This window comes from Stomoxys calcitrans, chromosome 1, assembly GCF_963082655.1.
Source record: "Stomoxys calcitrans chromosome 1, idStoCalc2.1, whole genome shotgun sequence".
NCBI classification, from domain to species: Eukaryota; Metazoa; Arthropoda; class Insecta; order Diptera; family Muscidae; genus Stomoxys; species Stomoxys calcitrans.
In genome coordinates, this window is record NC_081552.1 from 142,583,706 (window position 1) to 142,606,889 (window position 23,184).

A 23,184-nucleotide genomic window follows, 5' to 3' on the forward strand; every position below is an offset into this window, starting at 1 on the left:
GTTTTATTAAAAATGCATTTACTTTCTTTTAAAAAATCCGCAATTACTTTTTGGGCAACCAATATAATAAAATTAGTTAACTTACTTAATTGGAACACATTTTTTAATTAATTCTATAAACCACTTTTTCTGAGTGTATTTCTGAATATGGGCCGGTCTGTATCATATTTGATTCAGGTCCCAAGAATTCTTATATAAGTCACGGTTTCAGCGAAATCAAGAAATAAATCATATTTTTATGGGATTAGGACGCTACATTGGAAAATCGGTCTATATGGAAGCTATAGTTTGATGTGAACCATTTTTGGGCCGGATATCGGGTGTCTTAATACAACTTAATATTTAAAATTTCAGCGAAATCAGTAAGCAAATAAAGCTTTTATGGACTTCATGCCCTTAACCAGCAGATTGGTCTATATGGCAGCTATACCGAAATATGATCTGATTTTGAAGGTTGTAGCGTGATTAAAACAGACGGACGGAAATCAGAAATATATATACTTTGTAGGGTCGAACATGGATGTTTCAATGTGTTGCAATGGTGGTGTAGGGTATAAAAATACATATTTTTTCAAACATTCGTTATTCACATAAAATCTGTCATATGCTAAATTTGACATGTCATATGAAAAATACATATCGTGTAATACCAGCTTTAGTCGTTCCACCACCTCTTTAATTCGAAACATCTCCACTTGATACGCACTATTGTGGTAGGGTAACCTTCTCGTCCAGTTGGGAACCACCTTAATGAAGCCAACATATCTTCTATTACTAGGGAGTAGCGCACAGGTTAGGAAAAAATTTTTTTAGCGCTGATAATCCTCTCGTCAGGTTGGCAGCAATGTGTAATCCACACTGCCTGAAACTACGGTCATTGTATCAAGAATAACACATGACCAAAAAGAAAGCCCCTGGCACTACTTACTACAATATAAACATATTCTTTTAAAATATGTACACATATTGAAATTATTTGTTGTACTCGTTATAAGAAATTCAATTTTAAATGTATGATTCGTGGTGAGTATGTAAGTCGTGATTGAATGACATTGCGTGTGAGAAACAATATGACTCACCCGCACATCCCAATCGATAGCCAACTTCAGATACTCTCGTTTGTTTGTAAGTGTAGCAAATTATGCGCTCTGGTTGACTTACAGTACAAATAGGTGGCATTCAATAACATTCAACAATTTCAACATAAAAGATCGAAACGAAACAGTTCTAATTTCAGTTCTCGATTTAGCACCAATTGCGTCGTTTTACATACATTATCATCGGCAAAAAGCCCAAACGAGCGCAAAACCAAATTCGAAAAAAAAAAAAAAACAAACAAACGTTAAAGCAATAATAACAAATGTAAGTGCATAAATTCGGGCGTGGGTGTGATACCATTTTTAAATCTTTCCAATAAGGCTTCTTTCGTTCAAGTTGTTTCCTCGCTGCTTGATCTCTATAACATAAAAAGTGGCAATAAAACAAAACAAAATACAATCGAAACAAACAGACTCATGTACATTAGATCGGCTCCTATCAAATATAATAGCACGGTGTACTCGCTATTACTAGGTTTACTTATTTAATGGCAAACGGATATGTGCTAAATTGAACAAGTAAAAAGGCATTAAGTCCGCCCGGGACGAACTTTGGATACCCACCCACCACCTTGGATATATATGTAAACCACCTTTCGTCATAATCCGGTGAAGAATGCATTATTTGTGCACCTATATCCAATATGGCGCGATTTGGACCAAAATCGACAGGGACATTGAGTGGTCCAATAATATGACAGCTATATCCAAACATAGACCGATCTGAACCATATAGGACACGAATGTCGAAAAGCCTAACAAAAGTCACTGTGTCAAGTTTCAGCGAAATCGGATAATAAATGCGCCAAATTGAAGAAGGATATCGAATGGCCTAACACAACTCACTGCCCTGAATTTCAGAGAAATCGGACAAAAAATTGGCCTTTCATGGGCCCCAGGACCTTAACCGAGAGGTCGGACTATTTGGTAGCTATATCCAAATCATGACCGATCTGGGCCAAACTGAAGAAGGGTGTCGAGCGCCCTTCACAGCTCACTGTCTCAAATTTCAGCAAATCTTATATATTACAAGTAAGAGCGCGCTAAGTTCGGCCAGGCCGAATCTTATGCGATCCATGGTGCAGGATCATGGAACGCATTTGTCTAGTTTTTTGCGCAGTATCTCTTTTAAGGCAATTGAAGTATAAAGGATAAGAATTATTATGCTATTGGATTTACATCAAGTTATAGTTCGATTCGAACCATAAATGAATTAAACGTTGAAGACCATAGTAGAAGTCAGTAGGTAATATTTTAGTCCATTCGGATGAGAATTGCGCTTTGTAGGGGCTGAAGAAGCACAATCGGGGGATCGGTTTATATGGGAGCTGTAACACGCTATAGATCGATTTAGACCATACTTGACAAGTATGTTGAAGGTCATGGTAGAAGCCGCTGTACAAAATTCAGCAAAATAGGATAAGAATTGCGCCCTCTATTGGCTTAAGAAGTCAAGATCAGGTTATGAGCCGATTTAAACCATACTAATCAGAGTTGTTGGAAGTTATAACGAAACACTTCATGCAAAATTTTAGCCAAATCGGATGAGAAAAGGGCCCAAGATCGGTTTATATGGCAGCTATATCAAAACATGGACCCTCCCCCTTACCCCAAAAGTACCACCCAAAAATTAAAGTGTACCAATCAGGACAACATGGGATTCAAATGAAAGGTATTAAGGAGTAGAGTACGAATTTCATATTAAAAATTGGGTCCAAATTGGGGGGCCGCCCCAACTCCAAACCCCCCCAAAATAGGTTCATTGGACGAGCATGACAATATGGGACTCAAATGAAAGGTATTCGGGAGTAGATTATGAATATGGTCAGGAAGAAGAAATATGTTTTATAATTTGTTGATATCGGAAGGGGGCAGACCCTCCCCGTTACCCCAAAAATACCACTCAAAATTACAAGTGGACCGATAAAGACAATGTGGATATCAAATGAAAGGTATTGACGAGTAGAATACGACTATGGTATTAAAAATTGGCCCAAGTACCCAGGAAGTCGCCCTAACCCCAAAATTTCTATGTGCAGACTAATTGGTAGTCCCTATCAATATAGGGTTAAATGAAAGGTATTCGGGAGTAGATCACGAATCTGGCATACAAAATCAGATCGAAGTGTAGGGGCACCTACCCTCAAATACCCCCAAATGGGCAAATCCGCCAAACATGGCTATATGGGATTCAAATGAAAGATATTTGGGAGTAGATTAAAAGTATGACATTAAAATTTTCGTTCAAATCATGGTGGCGCTTTTCCTCCTCAAAATACTTCGAATAGGTTAATTGACCCATTATGGCAATATGGGACTCGAATGAAAGGTATTTGAAAGTAGAAAACGAATTTGATATCCAATTTTGGGGGTGCGCCCTAAATCACCCCTTAAACTAAACATTATTCCCGACTATAGCAAATCAACTGTGTTTGGGAGTAAAGAACGAATTTGATATCTATTTTCGGGGCAAAGTGCCGGGGGCCGCCCCAGCCCCATAACACCCTCCAAACGGTTCATATTTAACGACCATGGCAATATGGGATTTGGGAGTGGACTCGAATTTGATATCCATATTTAAGTCGAAATGTCTCCCTAAAAAGCACTTATTATTACCCTTATTTCAAAAATACCAATCTCGGAAATTGGTAATGCGATTCGTTAGAATTTTTTTGCACTATAACAGTCTATGATCACATAGTTGATTAAAAATCGGTCAATATATATGGGAGTTACAACCAAATCTATTTCTTCCAACTTCCATAAGTTTGAAAGCAATACGAAATAAACCTCTATAAAATAAATCCCAAAGAAAAAGTGAAATAAGCCCCAAATAAACTCCATACATTTTGGGATTTTTACGCAGTGAAATAAGTCCCAAATTTTTGGAAATATTTTCACAATTTCGGGACTTATTTACTTTTTGATCCTTAGGTTGAAAAACAGACACAAATGTTGGGATATACTTAATTTTTGGACTTTCTAACTTTTTTTGGGCTGAATTTCATTTTTATACCCTCCAGCATAGGATGAGGGTATACTAATTTCGTCATTCTGTTTGTAACTACTCGAAATATTCGTCTGAGACCCAATAAAGTATATATATTCTTGATCCTCGTGACATTTTATGTCGATCTAGCCATGCCCGTCCGTCTGTCTGTCGAAGGCACTCTTACTTTCGAAGGAGCAAAGCTAGCCGCTTGAAATTTTGACTTCTTGAGCTTCTAGAGGGCCCAATTCTTATCCGATTTGGCTGAAATTTTGCATGAAGTATTTTATTATGACTTCCAATTGTTGTGCTAAATATGGTTTTAGTTGGTTCATAACCTGATATAGGTGCCATATAAACCGAACTGGGATCTTGACTTCTGGAGCCTTTAGAGGTCGCAATTTTAATCCGATTTGGCTGAAATTTGAACAACGACTTCTCTCATGACCTTCAACATACGTGTCAATTATGGTCTAAGTAGGTCTATAGCCTGATACTGCTCCCATATAAACCGATTTCCCTATTTTATTTCTTGAGCCTCAAAAGCGCGCAATTTGTATTCGAATTGGCTGAAATTTTACACAACGACTTCTACATTCAGTTTAATTATGGTCCGGACCATCGGACTGTAAGTGTATATAGCTCCAATATCTTAAAAAATTTTTCTTTTATCATATGTTAGCCTAAAAAGAGATACCGGGAAAAGAACTAGACAGATCAATGGTGGAGGGTATATAAGACTCGGCCCGCCCGAACTTAGCACGCTTTTACATGTTAAAGTTGGGACTTATTTCATTGTGTTTTAGGACCTATTTCATTAGGACTTATTTTATTGGGGGTTGTTGTTGTTGTTGTAGCAGTTTATTGTGTACTATCTTTCGTCTGCTTGATTCTGTTGAGTGTCAAGACCCAGGAACTCCGCGACTAAGATGGGGTGCGTCCACAGGGATCTGGGTCTGAGTCGAGTGGGTCTGGCCGGGCAGTTAAACAGGTGACGTGTATGGTGCGGTCCTTGGTTACAGTCGGGACATACATCTTGCACGTCGGCATCAATCCTAGCTCTGTGGGAATTGAGGCGGCTGCATCTGCCGGAACGTAATTGAGCCAGAATCACTCTGGTTTGCCGGGGGAGGTCGATTTCTTCGGGTGCAATGGGTGGCGGTCGTACTCCAAGGACTACATTCACCCGGTAGCCAGTTAACGCGTCTGCTACCGTGTCTGCATGAATGTTGTTCAGACCCGCTTGATATGCCGCTTGATCTAGAGGTTCTCTCTTGTAGCGCTGGACCTCACGCTCTAGATCATGTAGATCTACCTTAAGGCTTCTGGGCGGTGGGTATCTATCCACAAGATGATGATTTGGATGATTTCTGCGATAACAGCCCAAAAGGTATTGCTTAGACAGCATGTAGTTATGTCTTCGCACTGGTAGGATCTTTGTCTCCTGGTGGAGGTGGACCACATGAGAACTAAGGAGGGGGTTATTGTGTATAGCTAGTTTGAATATGATCGGAAAGGAATTATGTTTAACAGACTGTGTGTCTGTTTATCTGTTCACATTAATTTGTTTGACAGATAAACAGACGGAATCAGAATGTGATACTGAGTCGATTCGTATACTTATCAATGGGTCCATCTCACTTCCTTCTGGGTGTTATAGGGTTGCCCAAAAAGTAATTGCGGATTTTTCATATAGTCGGCGTTGACAAATTTTTTTCACAGCTTGTGACTCTGTAATTGCATTCTTTCTTCTGTCAGTTATCAGCTGTTACTTTTAGCTTGCTTTAGAAAAAAAGTGTAAAAAAAGTATATTTGATTAAAGTTCATTCTAAGTTTTATTAAAAATGCATTTACTTTCTTTTAAAAAATCCGCAATTACTTTTGGGGCAACCCAATAAATAAGTACAATAATTCATAATATCCTTTACCCAGGGACGTAGCCAGGATTTTATTTGGGGGGAAGGTAATCCCACATTTTTTCGAAATCGAAAATTGCTAAAATTCGTCTGTTTCTGTGAAATTGGTAAAGATACGTCTTTTTATTGAAAATTGTGGACGCTATTTGATGCAGAAACTGACCCATCGGCGGTGACATTTGGTCAGATTCAGTGCTGAGTTTTTAACTGATTGCCAACACACTATTTATAGGCCGATCCTAATCTTTCAAACCCTTCAAAGTGTAGTTGTCTTTGCGAATGTCTTAGTTTTATAGCGGACGTTTCGCAGAACCAGCTTCAGTATTTTGATGAACTGTTTGCTCTCAAACTAGTTTTATGATTTCAACAGGTTATTGTTTATGTCGGTCTATTGGTTTTAAATGACTTTTATTTCTATAAAATTTTACCCAAATCAATGTGAAATATTAAACAACTATAATTGTTAAATATTTCAAAAAATAACTTTCGACCAATTTTTAACTTTCATTTATCGTGAAAAACATGGGTGTTTCTTTGTGAAACACGAACTTAACACTCACCTTTAGGGAGCTTGGACTTTTTGTGAACATGCAATTTGAATCGTCGAATTTCAATAAAGTTTTTCGTACATAACACTTAAAGAAATCATTATTCGTAAAATCTTTTCATTGTAAAAAGTTTTTCTTGGAAGAAAATCAAAAATTCAAAAAGGAAATTTTAAAATATTTTAAATAATATTTCACTGTGCCCAAATCTACGGTCAAAGCCAAAAGAACTAACAAATTTCTAATCGAATCAACGCTGCTTTCTATTGACTGGTAGATTTCATCCCTTAAGTTGAGTATTCTGTTCAGCTTTTCAAGCGGAATGCTGCATATAAAAAAAAGTTGGCTAAAAATAGGCGGAAAAAATTAAAGTGGCAACACTTGGAACCATTGCCGGCATTATTTTTGTATGTTTTATTGGTTGCAATGATTCGTGTTTTTTTATTGATTTGCGAAAAAATAAATTAATTAGAGAAATCGAGTTCGGATAAGAAAAAACGTGTTTTGGTATGGAAACAAAAAAATTCAATTGCTGTCAAATTCCGTTCGCGGAACAACAAAAAATTTTCGCCACTATTCCGAAAGCAGAAAAGAATACCAACCCTAAATCGCTATGAGCTCCGTATCAATTGCCATAAATACTATATTGTGAATTATGGAATTTCAAGAATAAACGACAATGTTTTATTTGAAATAATTATTTGAAAATGTTAATTAATCTGGATGATCACTTCGGGTTTTTAAAATTGTGTTTCCAAATCCTTTAAGTTATTCATTTCATTGCTGATGTAATTCAAATAATTTATAATTAAATATTACAAATTATTCTTTCGAAAAGTTTCTCAGACTAACAAGCATAATATTTCATTTAAAAACAATTTTTAATAACATTTTTTACAGATAAAATTTTAATTAAAATAATAAAAATAAAAAAATAAAAAAAGAAAAATGTTTGATAAATTTTGTTGGAACAATTTTCATTAAAAATTTATTGCAAATAATATGAATATTTTGTTTTGAAGGAAATTTTAATAATTTTTGTTTAAAATAATCACAAAAATTTTGTCTTTTGCAAAAATTACATTGCGATCTGGTCTTTAAAAACTTGCATTATCTCATTGACGACAAAAAATACCCAAGAATAGAGCTAGCTTAGAAAAATTCTAGATCCAGTTAGGAAAGTGGTATCCTAATGAAATTTGGTTTGGCATAAAATGGACGGACGCCTATGCCGACGATATCGATATCATAGGTCGGTCACCGGAAGTAGTAACTGTAGCCTTTGATTGAATCGAAAGAGAGTCAGTGAAAATGGGTCTGGCAGTAAATGCAGATAAGACGAAATGGATGGTCTCCACTCCCAAAAAGCCTTGCACAACCGAGCAAATAAAGAACATGGAGAAAGTTGGGAACCACAACTTTGAGATAGTCAGTAACTTTATCTATTTACCTCGGCACCGCCGTAACCGAAACGAATGACACCAGTTTTGAGATAAAGCGAAGAATAATACTGGCAAACAGGTGCTACTTTGGACTAATTAAGCAGTTTAGAAACAAGGCCACCTCTCGACAGACGAAGACTACACTTTACAAGACACTGTACTACCCGTGGTGTTATATGGTTCTGAAGCATGGGTACTTGTGAAAGCAGATGAGGCAGTGCTTGGAGGTCCGGCCGGGGCTGAAGTTTTGTCTTTGGAGAAGGTTACGCTGAAATTTTGTCTTTAGAAAAGTTGCATTAAAATTTGATTAGAAAAAATTTCGTTACAATTTTATTTTTACAAAGAATTTCATTACATTTTGTCCTTAAGAAAAATAATTTTAAGGCGGCAATGGCCTCAGCAAAATGTTGCCTTTGTAGAATATTATAAATATGAAATTTTGTCATTTTAAAATATGTTTCTGACATTCTACGTCCTTGCCTGTATCACAGTGTGCCAAATTTCAGCTCAATATCTAATAATAATATCTAATATCTCTGTTTCCCGGCAGTGTGTGTAATCCACACCGCCTGAAACATCGGACATTGTATTAAGCAAAACGCAGTATCCGTACGCGTCACATGACCAAAGAGAATGCTCCCTCAGCCTCACAGCAATGGTCGCAGCAATTTGTCTAGCCACAATGTCTAGAGGCAATAGATGTAGCATTAAATTCAGTGCATCAGATGTTGTTGTCCTCAGTGCGGCTGTGATGCCATCCTTTGGATCTAAGTTGAGTATGGAACAGTACGAGGACATTTGAAGTGCCGTCCGCCAAACCACAACACAATATAGCATTATAGGTCTGAAAACTGCAGTGTATACCGAGTGCTTGACACGCGTTTTAAACCCCCAACTTTTGCCAATGCCTCTTGCAGGTGTATAGGGTGACCTTTCGACAAATAGAACATTGTCTCTCTCCAAGGATACAGGTGCCACTGTAGGTAACTTGTATCTCCTGCTGAAAAGAATAACATTTGTCTTGCACGGATTTACGCCGAGACCACTTTCAGTAGCCCACTTCGCTATTGCACTTATATCGTCATCAGCATACGCGACCACTTTTATACCTCTTTCATCCAGGCACAATAATATATTGTTAGGGATTATATTTCCACGTTGAAGAGACAGAACACCTCGTTGAGGTGTTCCCCTGCCGACCCATCTTTTTGCATCCACAGATCCTAAGCCTGCCGTAATGCATATTTTAGTAAATAAGTTATTAATACACTTTCTTACGGTAGTGTTGACGCCTATGAACTCCAGCTCTTTTATGATTGACGTCGGTTTCACACTATTAAAATCACCTTCAATGTCAAAAGAGCTACCATTGTGTATTCCTTGATAGCGAGAGAATGTAGCTGACTAGGGGTTGAAGGGCTGTGTCAGTGGACTTGTCCTTACTATATGCACGCTGTGTGCGAAATAGGCGATCTCCAGGGTGGGTATAGAAATGAAAAAATAATCTTTGTCCAAAAAAATTATATTGGCTGGAGTCGGAATCTAGCATATTTTTGGACCTGGACTCCGGCGAAATTCTTCGACTCCAAGGCTCCTACTCCGACTCTGCAGTACGTTCTTAAACTTTTCTAAAAACAAGGCCACCACAGCACGGAGACGCTGAACGCCTGGGTACGAATTCTGGCGAGGACATCGGAAAAATTTTTCAGCGGTGGTTATCTCCTCCTAATGCTGGCGATATTTGTGGGGTATCGTACCATGTGGTATGGCAGCCATGTAAAAACTTCTCCCTGCGGCACGCCATTGGGACTGGGCTATAAAGAGGAGGCCATTTATCATTGAGCTTAAACTTGAACCGGACAGCACTCATTGATATGTGAGAAGTTTGCCCCTGTTCCTTAATGGTATGTTCATGGACAAATTTGCAATTTTGCAGTGAAACACAATGGTAGAAAAGAATCTGCATGAAATTGCCACCACTGTATGCTGACTATTCGTAGTTAATTTTGATGCTTTAGCACCATTAATTCGGTCATTTTAGGAAAAAGGTTGCAATTTAAGGTCATTTTAGGAAAAAGGTTGCAGTTCAAAACAACAATCGGAATCGAGCAGACGTGTTATTCATAGCTCTTATAAAAATCACTCAAAATTACGTTCAAAACCACTGTGACAAGAAATAAATAGCCCAAATATATAAAATAGTACACCCTGTGTCTATAAACACTCATAGAAACTCTGTGCAAACGTTTGTTTCTGTACAATTTCTATTTATTTGTACAGAAAAATTATCAAATAAAAGAATCCAAGTGAAACTACAACAACAATTACAAATCAAAACAAAACAATAGAACATTTTTCAGTGAGAGTGAATGACAAGTGTCAATAGAAAAAGAGCAGATACATATATAATACAAATGACATTAATTAAGTTAACGCCTAAAAGCACGCAATAATTTTTTTCAAACCCTACATTCAAAACTTTGTTTGAAAACGAATCACCCTGTGAACAGCTGTTTGCCCAACCCTAGCTCGTACCATTTTACTGCCTGCTTTTTTTTTTTTTTTTTTTTTTTTTTTTTTTTTTCTTTATAATGATGGAATCAAACGATTTTGATGTTACACAGGCAAATATCATGGTTGATAACGATGTAGTAGTAAAAGATTCAAGGGCACCGAAACGTGATAGAGAGAGCTTTATTAATCGCTCCTCCATCGGAAACCTATCAAAAACTCCTCGCTTATCCGATTCTCCTTTCAGAATGGTACAGATGCTTGATGAGCGCTTTACTAAGTTAAGCGACAAATTGGTATGTCAATTTAAAACCATGCTGAAGGAGACAGAAACCCAAGACAGAAGATTGATATTGTGTCTAGTGCGAAGAATTTAGGTGTAATTTTTAATAGCTCATTGACTTGGTCTAATCATGTGAATGCTATAGCAGGGCAGACATATGCAAAGCTGCGTACACTGTGGATCACACACTCTTATACACCTATTGAGGTTCGGACTCTATTAGCGAAGATGTTTCTAATTCCTGGTTTGATCTATGGCTGTGAACTGTTTGCGAACTGCGATTCACTAAGCCAACGGAAATTGAATGTAGTTTTTAACAGCATTATTCGGTATGTCTATGGTGTAAGAAGAAATCAACATATTTCCACCATGGCGAATTCCCTTTATGGCTGTAGTTTTGACAATTTACTCAGAATCAGATCTCTACAATTCCTGCATAAGATCATTGTGACACAAACACCCAATTTCCTCTACGACAAATTAGTATTCGCCCGATCTAGAAGGGGTAGAAAACTTGTACCTTTTCGAAGAAGGAGTCTAGTATCTAAATGGCAATTTTATACGAGTACCATACGTCTTTGGAATACCATTCCCCACGAAATCCAAAACATCAGCAACGCGTCAGACTTTAAGAAAAGACTTTTTATTCTTCTTAGTAACTAATTATTCAAAAATTGTTTTTCTCTCCTTTTAAACATTGTTAACTTCTTCCTTAAAGTGAAAACTATTTTAATTTATTATTTTTCTCAATAATTTGTATTTCCATCATTAATATTCAAAAAAATTTTTTTACATTTCTTTTATATTTCCTTAAAATTTTTATATTATTTTTATTATTATTTTTTTTCAAAGGATATATGACTGTTCTTATAAGCCTGCACTATAATTATAAGATTTTTTATCTTGTTGTGTAGGTATTCATCAAATAAATAAATAAATAAATAAATAAGACCAGCAGATTGACTTTGAAAAATTATTCGTATATTTGACTCGGTCATAATTTATAACAAATTTGGCATTACAATGTGTATGAAAGTGTTATAAGTTTGCAAATTCGCGCATGATCATTCCACTAAGAAACAGGGGAAATCTTCTCACACATCACTTAACATGTAAGTGTAAAATCAATTAAGTACGAGAAATGCGAGAGCCGAATGCGTCCTCGGCCATGTATGCGGTATTTCGGCATAATAAATCAAAACAAACGAACGAACTGATGCAAAATTTAATGTTTTTATTTTGATCGTTCAGCTGTTGATTTGGTTCGAGCATCAGCACGCCGAGGTTCAAATTCCAGGTGGACCCTCAGAAAACGTGTGCAGTTGCAACTTCACCTCGTTACTACTGGCTTTGAGACATTTATACGAAGTGGTGTTATTAAGCAGCGCTTCGTTCGGATTCGGCTGATCGTTACACAGAAAAAATTTTCACGAACATTTTTTCAATTAAAAATTTAATTGACAATAAAAATGTTTGTAATTAAAAAATTAATTGAATCAATAATTTTTTTATTTAATCCAGATTTTTTTTTCAATTATGATCATTATTGAAATTTTGGTAACTTTCAATTGAAAAATTAATTGATTCAATCAATTTTTGATATGAATCTGACCTTTTTTTTCAATAACGATCGTGATTGAAATTTTTGTAATTTTCAACTAAAATATTAATTGATTCAATCATTTTTTTAATTGAGTCCGATCTTTTTTTCATTTACGATCGTAATTAAAATTTTCAATTAAAAAATTAATTGATTCAATAATTTTTTTTCAATTAAATCTTAAATTAAATTAAAAATTAATTGATTCAATCATTTTTATACCCTCCACCATAGGATGGGGGGTATACTAATTTCGTCATTCTGTTTGTAACTACTCGAAATATTCGTCTGAGATCCCAAAAAGTATATATATTCTTGATCGTCGCGACATTTTATGTCGATCTAGCCACGTCCGTCTGTCTATCAAAAGCACGCTAACTTTCGAAGGAGTTAAGCTAACCACTTGAAATTTTGCACAAATACTTTTTATTAGTTGGTATTGTAAATGGGCCATATCGGTCCATGTTTTGATATAGCTGCCATATAAACCGATCTTGGGTCTTGACTTCTTGAGCCTGAAATTTTGCACATAGTGTTTTAGTATCACTTCTAGCTACTGTGCTAAGTATGGTTGAAATTGGTCCATAACCTGGTATAGCTGTCATATAAACCGATCTTGCGTCTTGACTTCTTGAGCCTCTAGAGTGTGCAATTCTTATCCGATTAGAATGAAATTTTGCACCACGTGTTTTGTTATGATATCCAATAACTGTGCCAAGTATGGTTCAAATCAGTCCATAGCCTGATATAGCTGCCATATAAACCGATCTTGGGTCTTGACTTCTTGAGCCTCTAGAGAACGCAATTCTTATCCAATTGGAAGGAAAATTTTGCACGACGTGTTTTGTTATGATATCCAACAACTGTGCCAAGTATGACTGAAATCGGTTCATAACCTGATGTAGCTGCCATATAAACCGATCTGGGATCTTGACTTCTTGAGCCTCTAGAGGTCGCAATTATTATCCGATTTGCCAGAAATTTTGTACGACGGATTCTCTCATGACCATCAACATACGTGTTTATTATGGTCTGAATCGGTCTATAGTCCGATACAGCTCCCATATAAATCGATCTCTCTATTTTACATCTTGAACCCCCAAAGGACGCAATTCTTATTCGAATTGGCTGACATTTTACACAGGTCTCCAACATATAATTTAATTGTGGTCTAAACCGGATCATATCTTGATATCGCTCTAATAGCAGAGCAAATCTTTTCTTATATCATTTTTTGCCTAAGAAGAGCGACAAATGCGCTTCATGGTGGAGGGTATATATAATATAAAAAAATATAATATATATAAAATGTAACTGAAAATTTAATCTTTTTCAATCAAACAATAACGGCCACAATTCGCCAATTTATTGAAAACAGCTGATTTTGTAGAGGGAAACAGCTGTTTTCATTGAATTGCCGAACCAATCAAGTGACAAAAAGAAAACAAGTAAGAGCGTGCTAAGTTCGGCCGGGCCTAATCTTATATACACCCCACCATTGATCGCATTTGTCGAGTTCTATGCGCGGTATCTCTTTTTAGTCAAACATAGAATATTGAATAAGAACTGTTAAGCTACATCAGGTTATAGTCCGATTCGGACCATAAATGAATGCAGAACTTTGTAGAAGTCATTGTGTAATATTTCAGTTCATTCGGATAAGAATTGCGCCTTGTAGGGGCTCAAGAAGCAAAGTCGTGAGAGAGGTTTATATGGGAGCTGTATCAAGCTAATGATCGATTCAGACCATATTGGACACATTATGAGAGAAGCCGTTGTAAAAAATTTCAGCCAAATCGGATGAGAATTGCGACCTCTAGAGGTTCAAGAAGGCAAGATCCCAGATCGGTTTATATGGCAGTTATATCAGGTTCTATACCGATTTACGCTACAGTTAGCACAGTTAGTTAGGAAGTCATAACAAAACACCTCATGCAAAATTTCAGCCAAATCGGATGAGAATTGCGCGCCCTATTGGCTCAAGAAGTCAAGATCCCAGATCGGTTTATATTACAGCTATACCAGATTATGAACCGATTTGAATCATACTTAGCGTAGTTGTTGGAAGTGCTACCAAAACACTACGGGCAAAATTTCTATAAAATCGTCTAAGAATTCAGAAGGGCCGAAAGGGTCTTTCATATGGCATATGACTGGGCTAGACCCAGAGTTCTCAATGTTAACCCACAGAAGACTGAAATATGCCTGTTCACGAGGAAGTCGAAGGTGTTCCAAGAAACTGAATTGGAAGTGTCACATTCAGGAGCGTACTGAGAAAGCTCACAGATGTTGGGCACTATGTAGACGGGCCGTAGGCTCGAAATCTTGGCTCTTGACTTCTGTGGGTGCGACTAGAGGGCGCTATTCTCATCCGATTAGGCTGAAATTTTGCATGAAGTGTTTTGTTATTACATTCCAATAACTGTGCACAGTATGGTTTAAATCGGTTCATAACCTGATATAGCTGCCATATAAACCGATCTTGGTTCTTGACTTCTTGAGCTAATAGAGGGCGCTATTCTCATCCGATTAAGCTGAAATTTTGCATGAAGTGTTTTGTTATTACATTCCAATAACTGTGCACAGTATGGTTCAAATCGGTGCATAATCTGATATAGCAGCCATAAACCGATCTTGGTTCTTGACTTCTTGAGCTAATAGAGGGCGCTATTCTCATCCGATTTGGCTGAAATTTTGCATGAAGTTGTTTCTTATGACTTCCAACAACTGCGATAAATATGGTTCAAATCGGTGCATAATCTGATATAGAGCCGTAGGTCTTGACTTCTCAAGCCTCTAGAGGGCGCAATTCTTATCCGATGTTGCTGAAATGTTGTACAACGGCTTCTCCTATAACCTTCAACATACTTGTCATGTATGATCTTAATCGATCTACAGCCTGATACAACTCCCATATAAACCGATCTCCCGATTTTGCTTCCTGATCCCCTACAAGGCGCAATTCTCATCCGAATGGACTGAAATATTACCAAATGACTTCTACAATGGTCTTCAACGTTCAATTCACTTATGGTCCGAATCGAACTATAACGTGATATATATCCAATAGCATAACAATTCTTATCCATTATACTTTGTTTGCCTTCAAAAAGTTTCCGCGCAAATAACTCAACAAATGCGATCCATGGTGAAGGATATATAAGATTCAGCCCGGCCGAACTTAGCACGTAGTTTTTCAAGTCGAGCTTAATGACCAAGCGAATGCAACACACAAAGGAATGAGTCTTGAAGAAAAGAAACTGCCAGTTCCTCAGACAAGGCAGGACACATGTCTTCCCACTTGTGGACGCGTTTCGATAATTGGGTTTTTATCTCATCAGCACCATCGTGAACTATGTCCGTCCGTCTGACCGGCCTACACAGTTCCCAGCCTGTTGTTCGTAGTACTTATGGTTGAGATCATAAGCACAAATCCTATGTGAAGTCTCAACTACTACTACCAGACTGTTCGCTATAAGCTTTTTCACTGAGAAATATCTCTCCAAACAAACTACAACTCCCCTCTATGGCCCTTGCATTCATTTTATTCCTTTGTCAACGTGGCAAGCTCTGCCTGTCGACGTCAACATGACCACCACACATGTGGTGGAGACAGCTTATCGTCTTCCATTTAAAATATTACTGGGGAATCTCCAAAACCAATATATATTTTCCTGAATTATTGCAGGTGACGACGGCTTATTGCCGTCGTCACTTGTTCCCCCTTAAAACCAGTATCAAAACATTAATTCGCTTTTTACTCATATAATCGCATTGGTGTCTTACCGTTCAAATACATTTTAATTACTGAAATATTTGGCAATTTAAAAAAATATCAAGTTTACAATCAAACACTTATTGTATTTTTGTTTGAGAGAAAGGTGTGCGGTGCGTGCTGTTTTAAGCGAATCAATTTTGAAGATCATTGTATTTCATAGTGCTACGATCACAGGTAAAAATTGGCATAGTAAACTTGATGAAAGTTATCTTTGACATTATAAGAACAGCGGTGGCGGCTTAAGTAGCCGGTAGCCTATATAAAACAAGTTAAAAGGGATAAAGTTTGACCGGGTCGAACTTTGGATAACCATCAACTCGGATATACATATATTAACCATCTTTCTTAATAATCAGGTGAAAATCATTTTGTGAACCCATAGCAGCTACAACGAAATATTGTCCAGTTTGGACTAAAATAGGCAAGGTCGTCAGGGGGGGGGATGTCTAAAACAATTCACTACTCAAAACGGCTAAACAGAATATTGGTCTATATGGCAGCTTTATCTAACAATAGTCTGTACTCCACCACCACATTTGGGTAGTATATGAAAGGGTGTATTCAACTCATTGTACCAAATTTCAAGGAAATCCGATAAAAAAAAAGGAAGACGCCGAGCTTAAGTTGAAAAACATCAAAATAAAAAAAAGGAGAGTCAAAATTATGTTTTTAGAGAAAATATTATTGATGTGTTGTCTTTAATGAAACTTTCTTCATAATTTTTCACAAAAATGTCATTGAAATTTAAAAAGAAAATATAAAAAGGTTAACAAAAATTTTTTCTTAAGAAAAGCTTTCATTAAATTTTTGTTTTAAGGAAAAAAAAAACATTTACAATTAGAATGCTGTCTCAAGAAAAAATTTTGTCTTTTAAAAATGACATTAAAATTTTGTCCTTAATTATGTTGTTTATGGTTGACCTTAGATTTTTATTTTTTGCAAATTAGTTCGGCTATAGGTCCGTGATTTAAGAACAAAACATTGCTTTTAATTTATATTTTTATTAGGATTTCTTCTCGATATTTCGATTGTCATCGGCAAGAGATTCGAAATAAGTTTGCAGTAATAACTATTGGGTTGCCCAAAAAGTAATTGCGGATTTTTTAAAAGAAAGTAAATGCATTTTTAATAAAACTTAGAAACTTTAATCAAATAGACTTTTTTTACACTTTTTTTCTAAAGCAAGCCAAAAGTAACAGCTGATAACTGACAGAAGAAAGAATGCAATTACAGAGTCACAAGCTGTGAAAAAATTTGTCAACGCCGACTATATGAAAAATCCGCAATTACTTTTTGGGCAACCCAATATGAGTTGACTTTCTCTTTCACAAGTTGAGTAGACGAAAAGCTCGTGAAAGATAGAGCCGACTAATAGTAATTAGTGCAAACTAATTTAAAATCCCCTGCCGATGATTGACGATGTCAATCGAAATATTGAGAAGAAATTCCAATTAAAATATAAAATCTTTATTTCTGCAATTTTGTTGTATTGTATCGCCTATATGTCCACTAAAACACAAATATTTAATGTCTGTTTCTCTTTCGAGGCGAGCTCAAAGATCGGAGATTTTCCTCGCAAATGGAAAAGGAAAGCCAGAGATAGCAAAACACACCAACCGCTATGGGACGCGTTTCGTTTTTGCTTAGAAGACTTTTTCAACCATATTAAGCCCCTGGAAGAAACAATTTTTGTCCAGTTTGGCTGAAATTTTGCACATAGTGTTCTGTTATGACTTCCAACAACTGCGCCAAGTAGGGTTTAAATCGGTCAAAAACCTGATATAGCTTCCATAAAAACCGATCTCCCGATTTGACTTCTTGAGCCCTTACAAGCCTCCAATTTTGTCTGATTTGGCTGAAATTTTGCATGCGGTGTCCTGTTACGACTTCCAACAACTGTGCCAAATACGGTTCACATTAGTCTATTACCTGATATAGCTCCCCTGTAAACCGGTCTCTCGATCACCCGTGTTCGGTTCCTAGAAGCTTTAATTTTTGCTGGTTTGACAGAAGTTTCGTAGCTTAGGTTAGATTTAAGTGACAGTCTGCCATCAGACGCACTTACCCGTTTTCGTCCATTTTAATACCACAGGAACAGAAAAAGAAAGATGTCTCATAGTTCCTACCGTAGAACCATCCAAATCGCGTTAAAAAGTCCAATAACGTGCGAAGGTTCACATCCGTTAAATCAGATAGGTTCTCAACGAAATGAGACACACACACAGAAGGTGTTCTATAGTCTCATCTTCTTCGATGTCCACACAGCTTCTGCAAAAATCGTTGCTGGCAACCTTAGTCTCATATTTTACGATAAGACAGTGACCTGTCATGATGGACACAATGACTGAGACGTCTGTTCCTGCCACTGACAGCAAAGCGGTAGACCTCTTCAAGTCCAGATTAGGCAAAATAGTTTTGGAATGCTCACAGCCCCTCTTTGTGACCATCTTTCATTCGTTGCCCTTCGGGCTTGGTCCTGAGATCCTAGAGGCATATCCACAGATTCCACTATGCCTGGAATGTGAAGGATAGTTTATAGTTTCACAAGCTCGTCCGTTTTACAATTCCCTGGGATATCTCTGTGGGCCGGCATCCAGAACAGGTGAATTTTGAACTGTTCAGTCATCTCGTTGAGAGTTTTGCGACAGTCGAGGGCTGTTTTTGTGTTCAGAAATACGTTCTCCAGAACCAGAAGTTATTTAGATAGACTTCAGGAATAGTCTTATCTGGTTAAGTATTGAACAGTAGATGGACTTTTGAAGCGCCGCCCACCTCTCTTGCAGGTGTATCGGGCAAGAGTTGCCTTTCTTGACCTCTCCAAATGTTGTATTTGAAGTTCGATTTCCTGTCCAGCAAAACACCCAGGTATTTTGCGCTTTCAGTAAATGGAATATTGTCTCCTCCCAAGGAGACAGGTTCCATTGTAGGCAACTTGTATCTCCTGCTGAAAAGAACTACTTCTGTCTTGTACGGATTTATACCTAGACCACATTCGGTAGCCCACTTTGCTGTTGCACGTAGAGCTTCCTGAAGTACATCTTTAAGAGTGCTGGAAACTTTCCCCTAACCGCTATTGCCACGTCATCAGCAAACCCCACATTTACACCTTTTTCTTCCAGATACAATAATTTATTGTTAATGGCTATATTCCAAAGTAGAGGAGACAGTACACCTCCTTGAGGTATTCACTGCCGACTCATCTTTTTAGATCCACAGATCCCAAGCCTGCCAATGCTTCTTTTAGTAAGCAGGTTATTAATAATTAATAAATAATAATTTTTACGGTAGTGTATTTACCTTGAAACTCCAGCTTCTACATGATTGACGTCGCTTTTACATTATTGAAAGCACCTTCAATGTCAAGAAATGCTACTATTGTATATTCCTTGACAGCGAGACAACCCCCTATGTAGCCGTCTAGATCCTGAAGGGCTATTTTAGTGGATTTGCCTTTACTATATGCATGCTGCTGCCGCGACAGGCGATCTCCAGGGATTGTGTTTCTATCAACCTCTAATAGGACGAAAATGTGTGGTATGAGGTTCGTGTGAAAATGACTTTCACGTCCTTCCATCCCACAGGTATATATGACATTCTGATACAAGCAGAGTATATCTCCCTAAGCCAGGGAACCAGTAAATCAGATAGAGCTTGTAATTAAACCGGTGATACATCATCAGGGTCTGGCGACTTAAAGGAGTCGAAACTTTTTATCGCCCAAAGGATTTTCGGCTCAGACACAATTTCTGCAATAACCTCCACTACATACCAGTGACAACCTCTTTTGGCGCCACGTTGTCCGCTGGAGAATACCCGGGGAAAGGGGTATCTACGAGCAGTTATAGTGTTTCCTCACTACACATTGTTCATACATTCTCTGACTTCTGAATATACCCCACCGTAATAGGTCTCGAGGACAAAATCTTCCTTAACCTAGAGTCCTCAGATGTATCCTCCTCGGAGCTGCAGAGTTTTACCCAGGATTTTTTCTGAGCCTTTCTTAGCTCGCCTTATATTTTAGCTCAGCCTTATAGATATCCCAATCGTGTGGTGCTCTTGTGGATTTTAGACAACCCAGCTCTGAGGTCCACCATGGCGATCGCTGTTTGCCCCTTTGCTTGGCACTAGGACATGCTGACACAATCGAGTCATTCAAGTCCTTCGTGATCCGCTTGACCACTATGGTCTAGAAGGGATGGACGTGCGGAATTTGTGCCGAAAATTATCCTATTTAGCCGAGGGACCACTTCTGCAATATTTTCTACAAGGCTGAAACTAATATAACGATGATCAGAGAAGCTGTGGTCATCTAATACTTCCAAGTGGCATATTTGCGCTAATATCTTCCGATACAAAGGTAAAATCTAGCACCTCCTACCTGTTCCTGGTAATAAAGGTCGGTTTATCCCCTGAGAGATGTGTGGCCGTTCATACTGCATATAGTATGCTGCCAAAATACTAGATAACTTGGTATGCCGCTCTCTCTACTGAATATCCTGAAAAGCTATTACTGACATTGTAATAGCTTTTGGACTTTGACCTTGCGCTGGTCACATGACGGACTTAAGCTTGATTTGTGGGGATAAGGAGGAGTCATAGACGGTTGAGCACCTATTGTGAGACTGCCTTGAAATTGCGAGAGTAGGTACAGGATTATGGCTGCACAAATTTTATTTTCCTGTCCTGTCAAAAGTCCCTTCGCCATTCGTGAATGCTATAGTAATTCAATTGCATATTGGAGGGAGCTTCTCCAGACCTCCTGGCCGTTTTGTCATGCATGTTGGCTCCTAATCTTCTTCATTTCAATTTCTGGCATTGTATTGACGTAAATTTTATCAGTGTTCTTCTGCCCTTTTTGAATCTTTCGGGGGCCACACAATAGACCTAAGTTCCTTGAGTGAAACTTATAGTGAATGAGATTGCTAGACGCGTTCCATTATGTACCCTAAGTTTAAAAACCATAACAGCAGCAAATACAATTTATAAATTATTTATTTTGAAGTTTATATTTTTGTATGGCGAATTCGAAAATAAGTTGACATATGAAATTCTCTCAGCTAGATTGATGCGGCCACCTGAAAAATACGCCTTGCTTTGACAAATGTGAAAAGAAACTAATTACGGAACTAGTTTGTTGGAATTACTTGAAGCATTAACTATACGTGTAACTGGTTACTCCAATGACAACCCCATGTTAAATTCACCAGTGGTTTACACTGAAAGTAAACAAAAGTGGAACCAGTTCTGATTACTTTGAAACTAGTGAATAAACAGGAGTGGAACTAGCGGCCTGGACTACTGGTTAGTAATTTCTTTGACTTTCGTTTGTGTTATATCAACCAATTAATAGACAATTTTCGTGCGCATGAACTTAGTTCTAGGCTTAAAGCTTAGACTCTACAGAACGATATAGAAATTATAATTTCTTACAAAAGGTTGCCTGCAGTATAATTATAACATTTTTCCTTAAAATAGTCCCAAGAGAAATGCCGCTTCCTTAATAACTTGATATTAATTTTAGTGCATCCCACAGTTAGCTGAAAGAGAAAAAAATGTAATCAAAATCTAGAACAGCCTGGTAGTAGTAGTTGAGATTTCACATAGGATTTGTGCTTATGATCTCAACTATAAGTACTACGAACAACAGGCTGTGAACTGTAGGCCGGTCAGACGGACGGACATAGTTCACGATGGTGCCGATGAGATAATGAAATCCAACTATCGAAACGCGTCCACCAGTGGGGTGACATGTGTACTGCCTTGTCTGAGGAACTGGCAATTTCTTTTCTTCAAGGCTCAATTATCAATCTCTCCTTTGGATGTTGCATTCGCTTGGTCATTACGCTCGACTTGAAAGACAATGAACAAAATGTTTTATTTTATTTTTTTTTTCCAAAACCTATATCTGGGGAACTATACAACATAAAAACGCAAAGTTTAGTTTTTATTTATCAGGAAACCCAAAAATAAAAAGGGGGTAGTCATCCAAAATGGTTAAAAAATATCAGTAAAATCAAAAATAAATTTACACTCAAATATTGCATTAGCAAAATAATAAATATGCATGGATTAATTGTAGTATTTTTCTTCAAATTGGGTATAAGATTGTAAACTACAAGTTAGTTTAGACAGCGAACGATTAATTGCTTTATTTCATAAATCTTAATTTTAACAAACAAAATTTTAATAAATAAATATTAGTAAATAAATAATTTTATTAAATAAAATTTGAAATTAGTTTATGCAGAACATTTATTTCCATTGGTTTTGTTTTTTTCAGCAATATGTCATCAATCTTCTTGTTCCTTTTACTTTCCGCAAGCGTCTGCAGTGCTCAATTTTTTTACGCCCAACCATCTATTATGACACAATACCATGCTGGGACCACAAAAACACAAAATGTTGCCCATCCTTCTGTAGTTGAAAATGCGGCGCATGAATCCCAACTGCCACCTGAACTGAGAAAAAGTGATCGTTTCTACAACAATCCCCAGATCGCTGCCGGTCTTGCAAAGGAGTCATGGTTTACAGACAAAGAAATGCAGGTTGTAGATCGTGAAGCTGAAAAGATTCCACGGGAAATGGTTTTCAAAATATTCAAGAACGCAGGCTGGATCAAGCGCAAGTAGGACTACGCGCAAACTATCTCATAAAATTATTATTTCTAGCGTTGTAAGAGTTGTTATTTGTTATAGTTTAAATAGTATTTTTGTTTAATGTATTAAGGTAATAAAACGTAAATCGCCTAAGGTGTAATTATCCACTATCTTAAATACGATACGAGGACCACTGATAAACATTTGGTATTGGACTTTTCGCCACAGTGTAATCTGGTAGAAGTTATGATGATTCCGGTGTAGATCAAGATATTAGGTTTTTTGTTTTTCAAAATAGTACAACTATCTTCTTCTTGTATACACATAAAAAAAAATAAAAATCAGCTTCAATCACGAAATTAATTGATCTAATTAATTTTTTAAATAAAACTGCTTCAATCACGAAAATGATAATATCAGTCACCAA

General features: G+C 37.1%; 1 protein-coding gene across 1 annotated transcript; it reads left to right on the forward strand.

The window, feature by feature from the left end:
• Window positions 1-1,249: 1,249 nt before the first annotated feature.
• Window positions 1,250-22,917, forward strand: LOC106089361 (uncharacterized). The gene is made up of 2 exons (XM_013255195.2): window positions 1,250-1,362; window positions 22,442-22,917. The coding sequence occupies exon 2, from the start codon at window positions 22,446-22,448 to the stop codon at window positions 22,788-22,790; it is 345 nt and encodes a 114-aa protein (XP_013110649.1). The 5' UTR covers window positions 1,250-1,362; window positions 22,442-22,445; the 3' UTR covers window positions 22,791-22,917.
• Window positions 22,918-23,184: the final 267 nt, after the last annotated feature.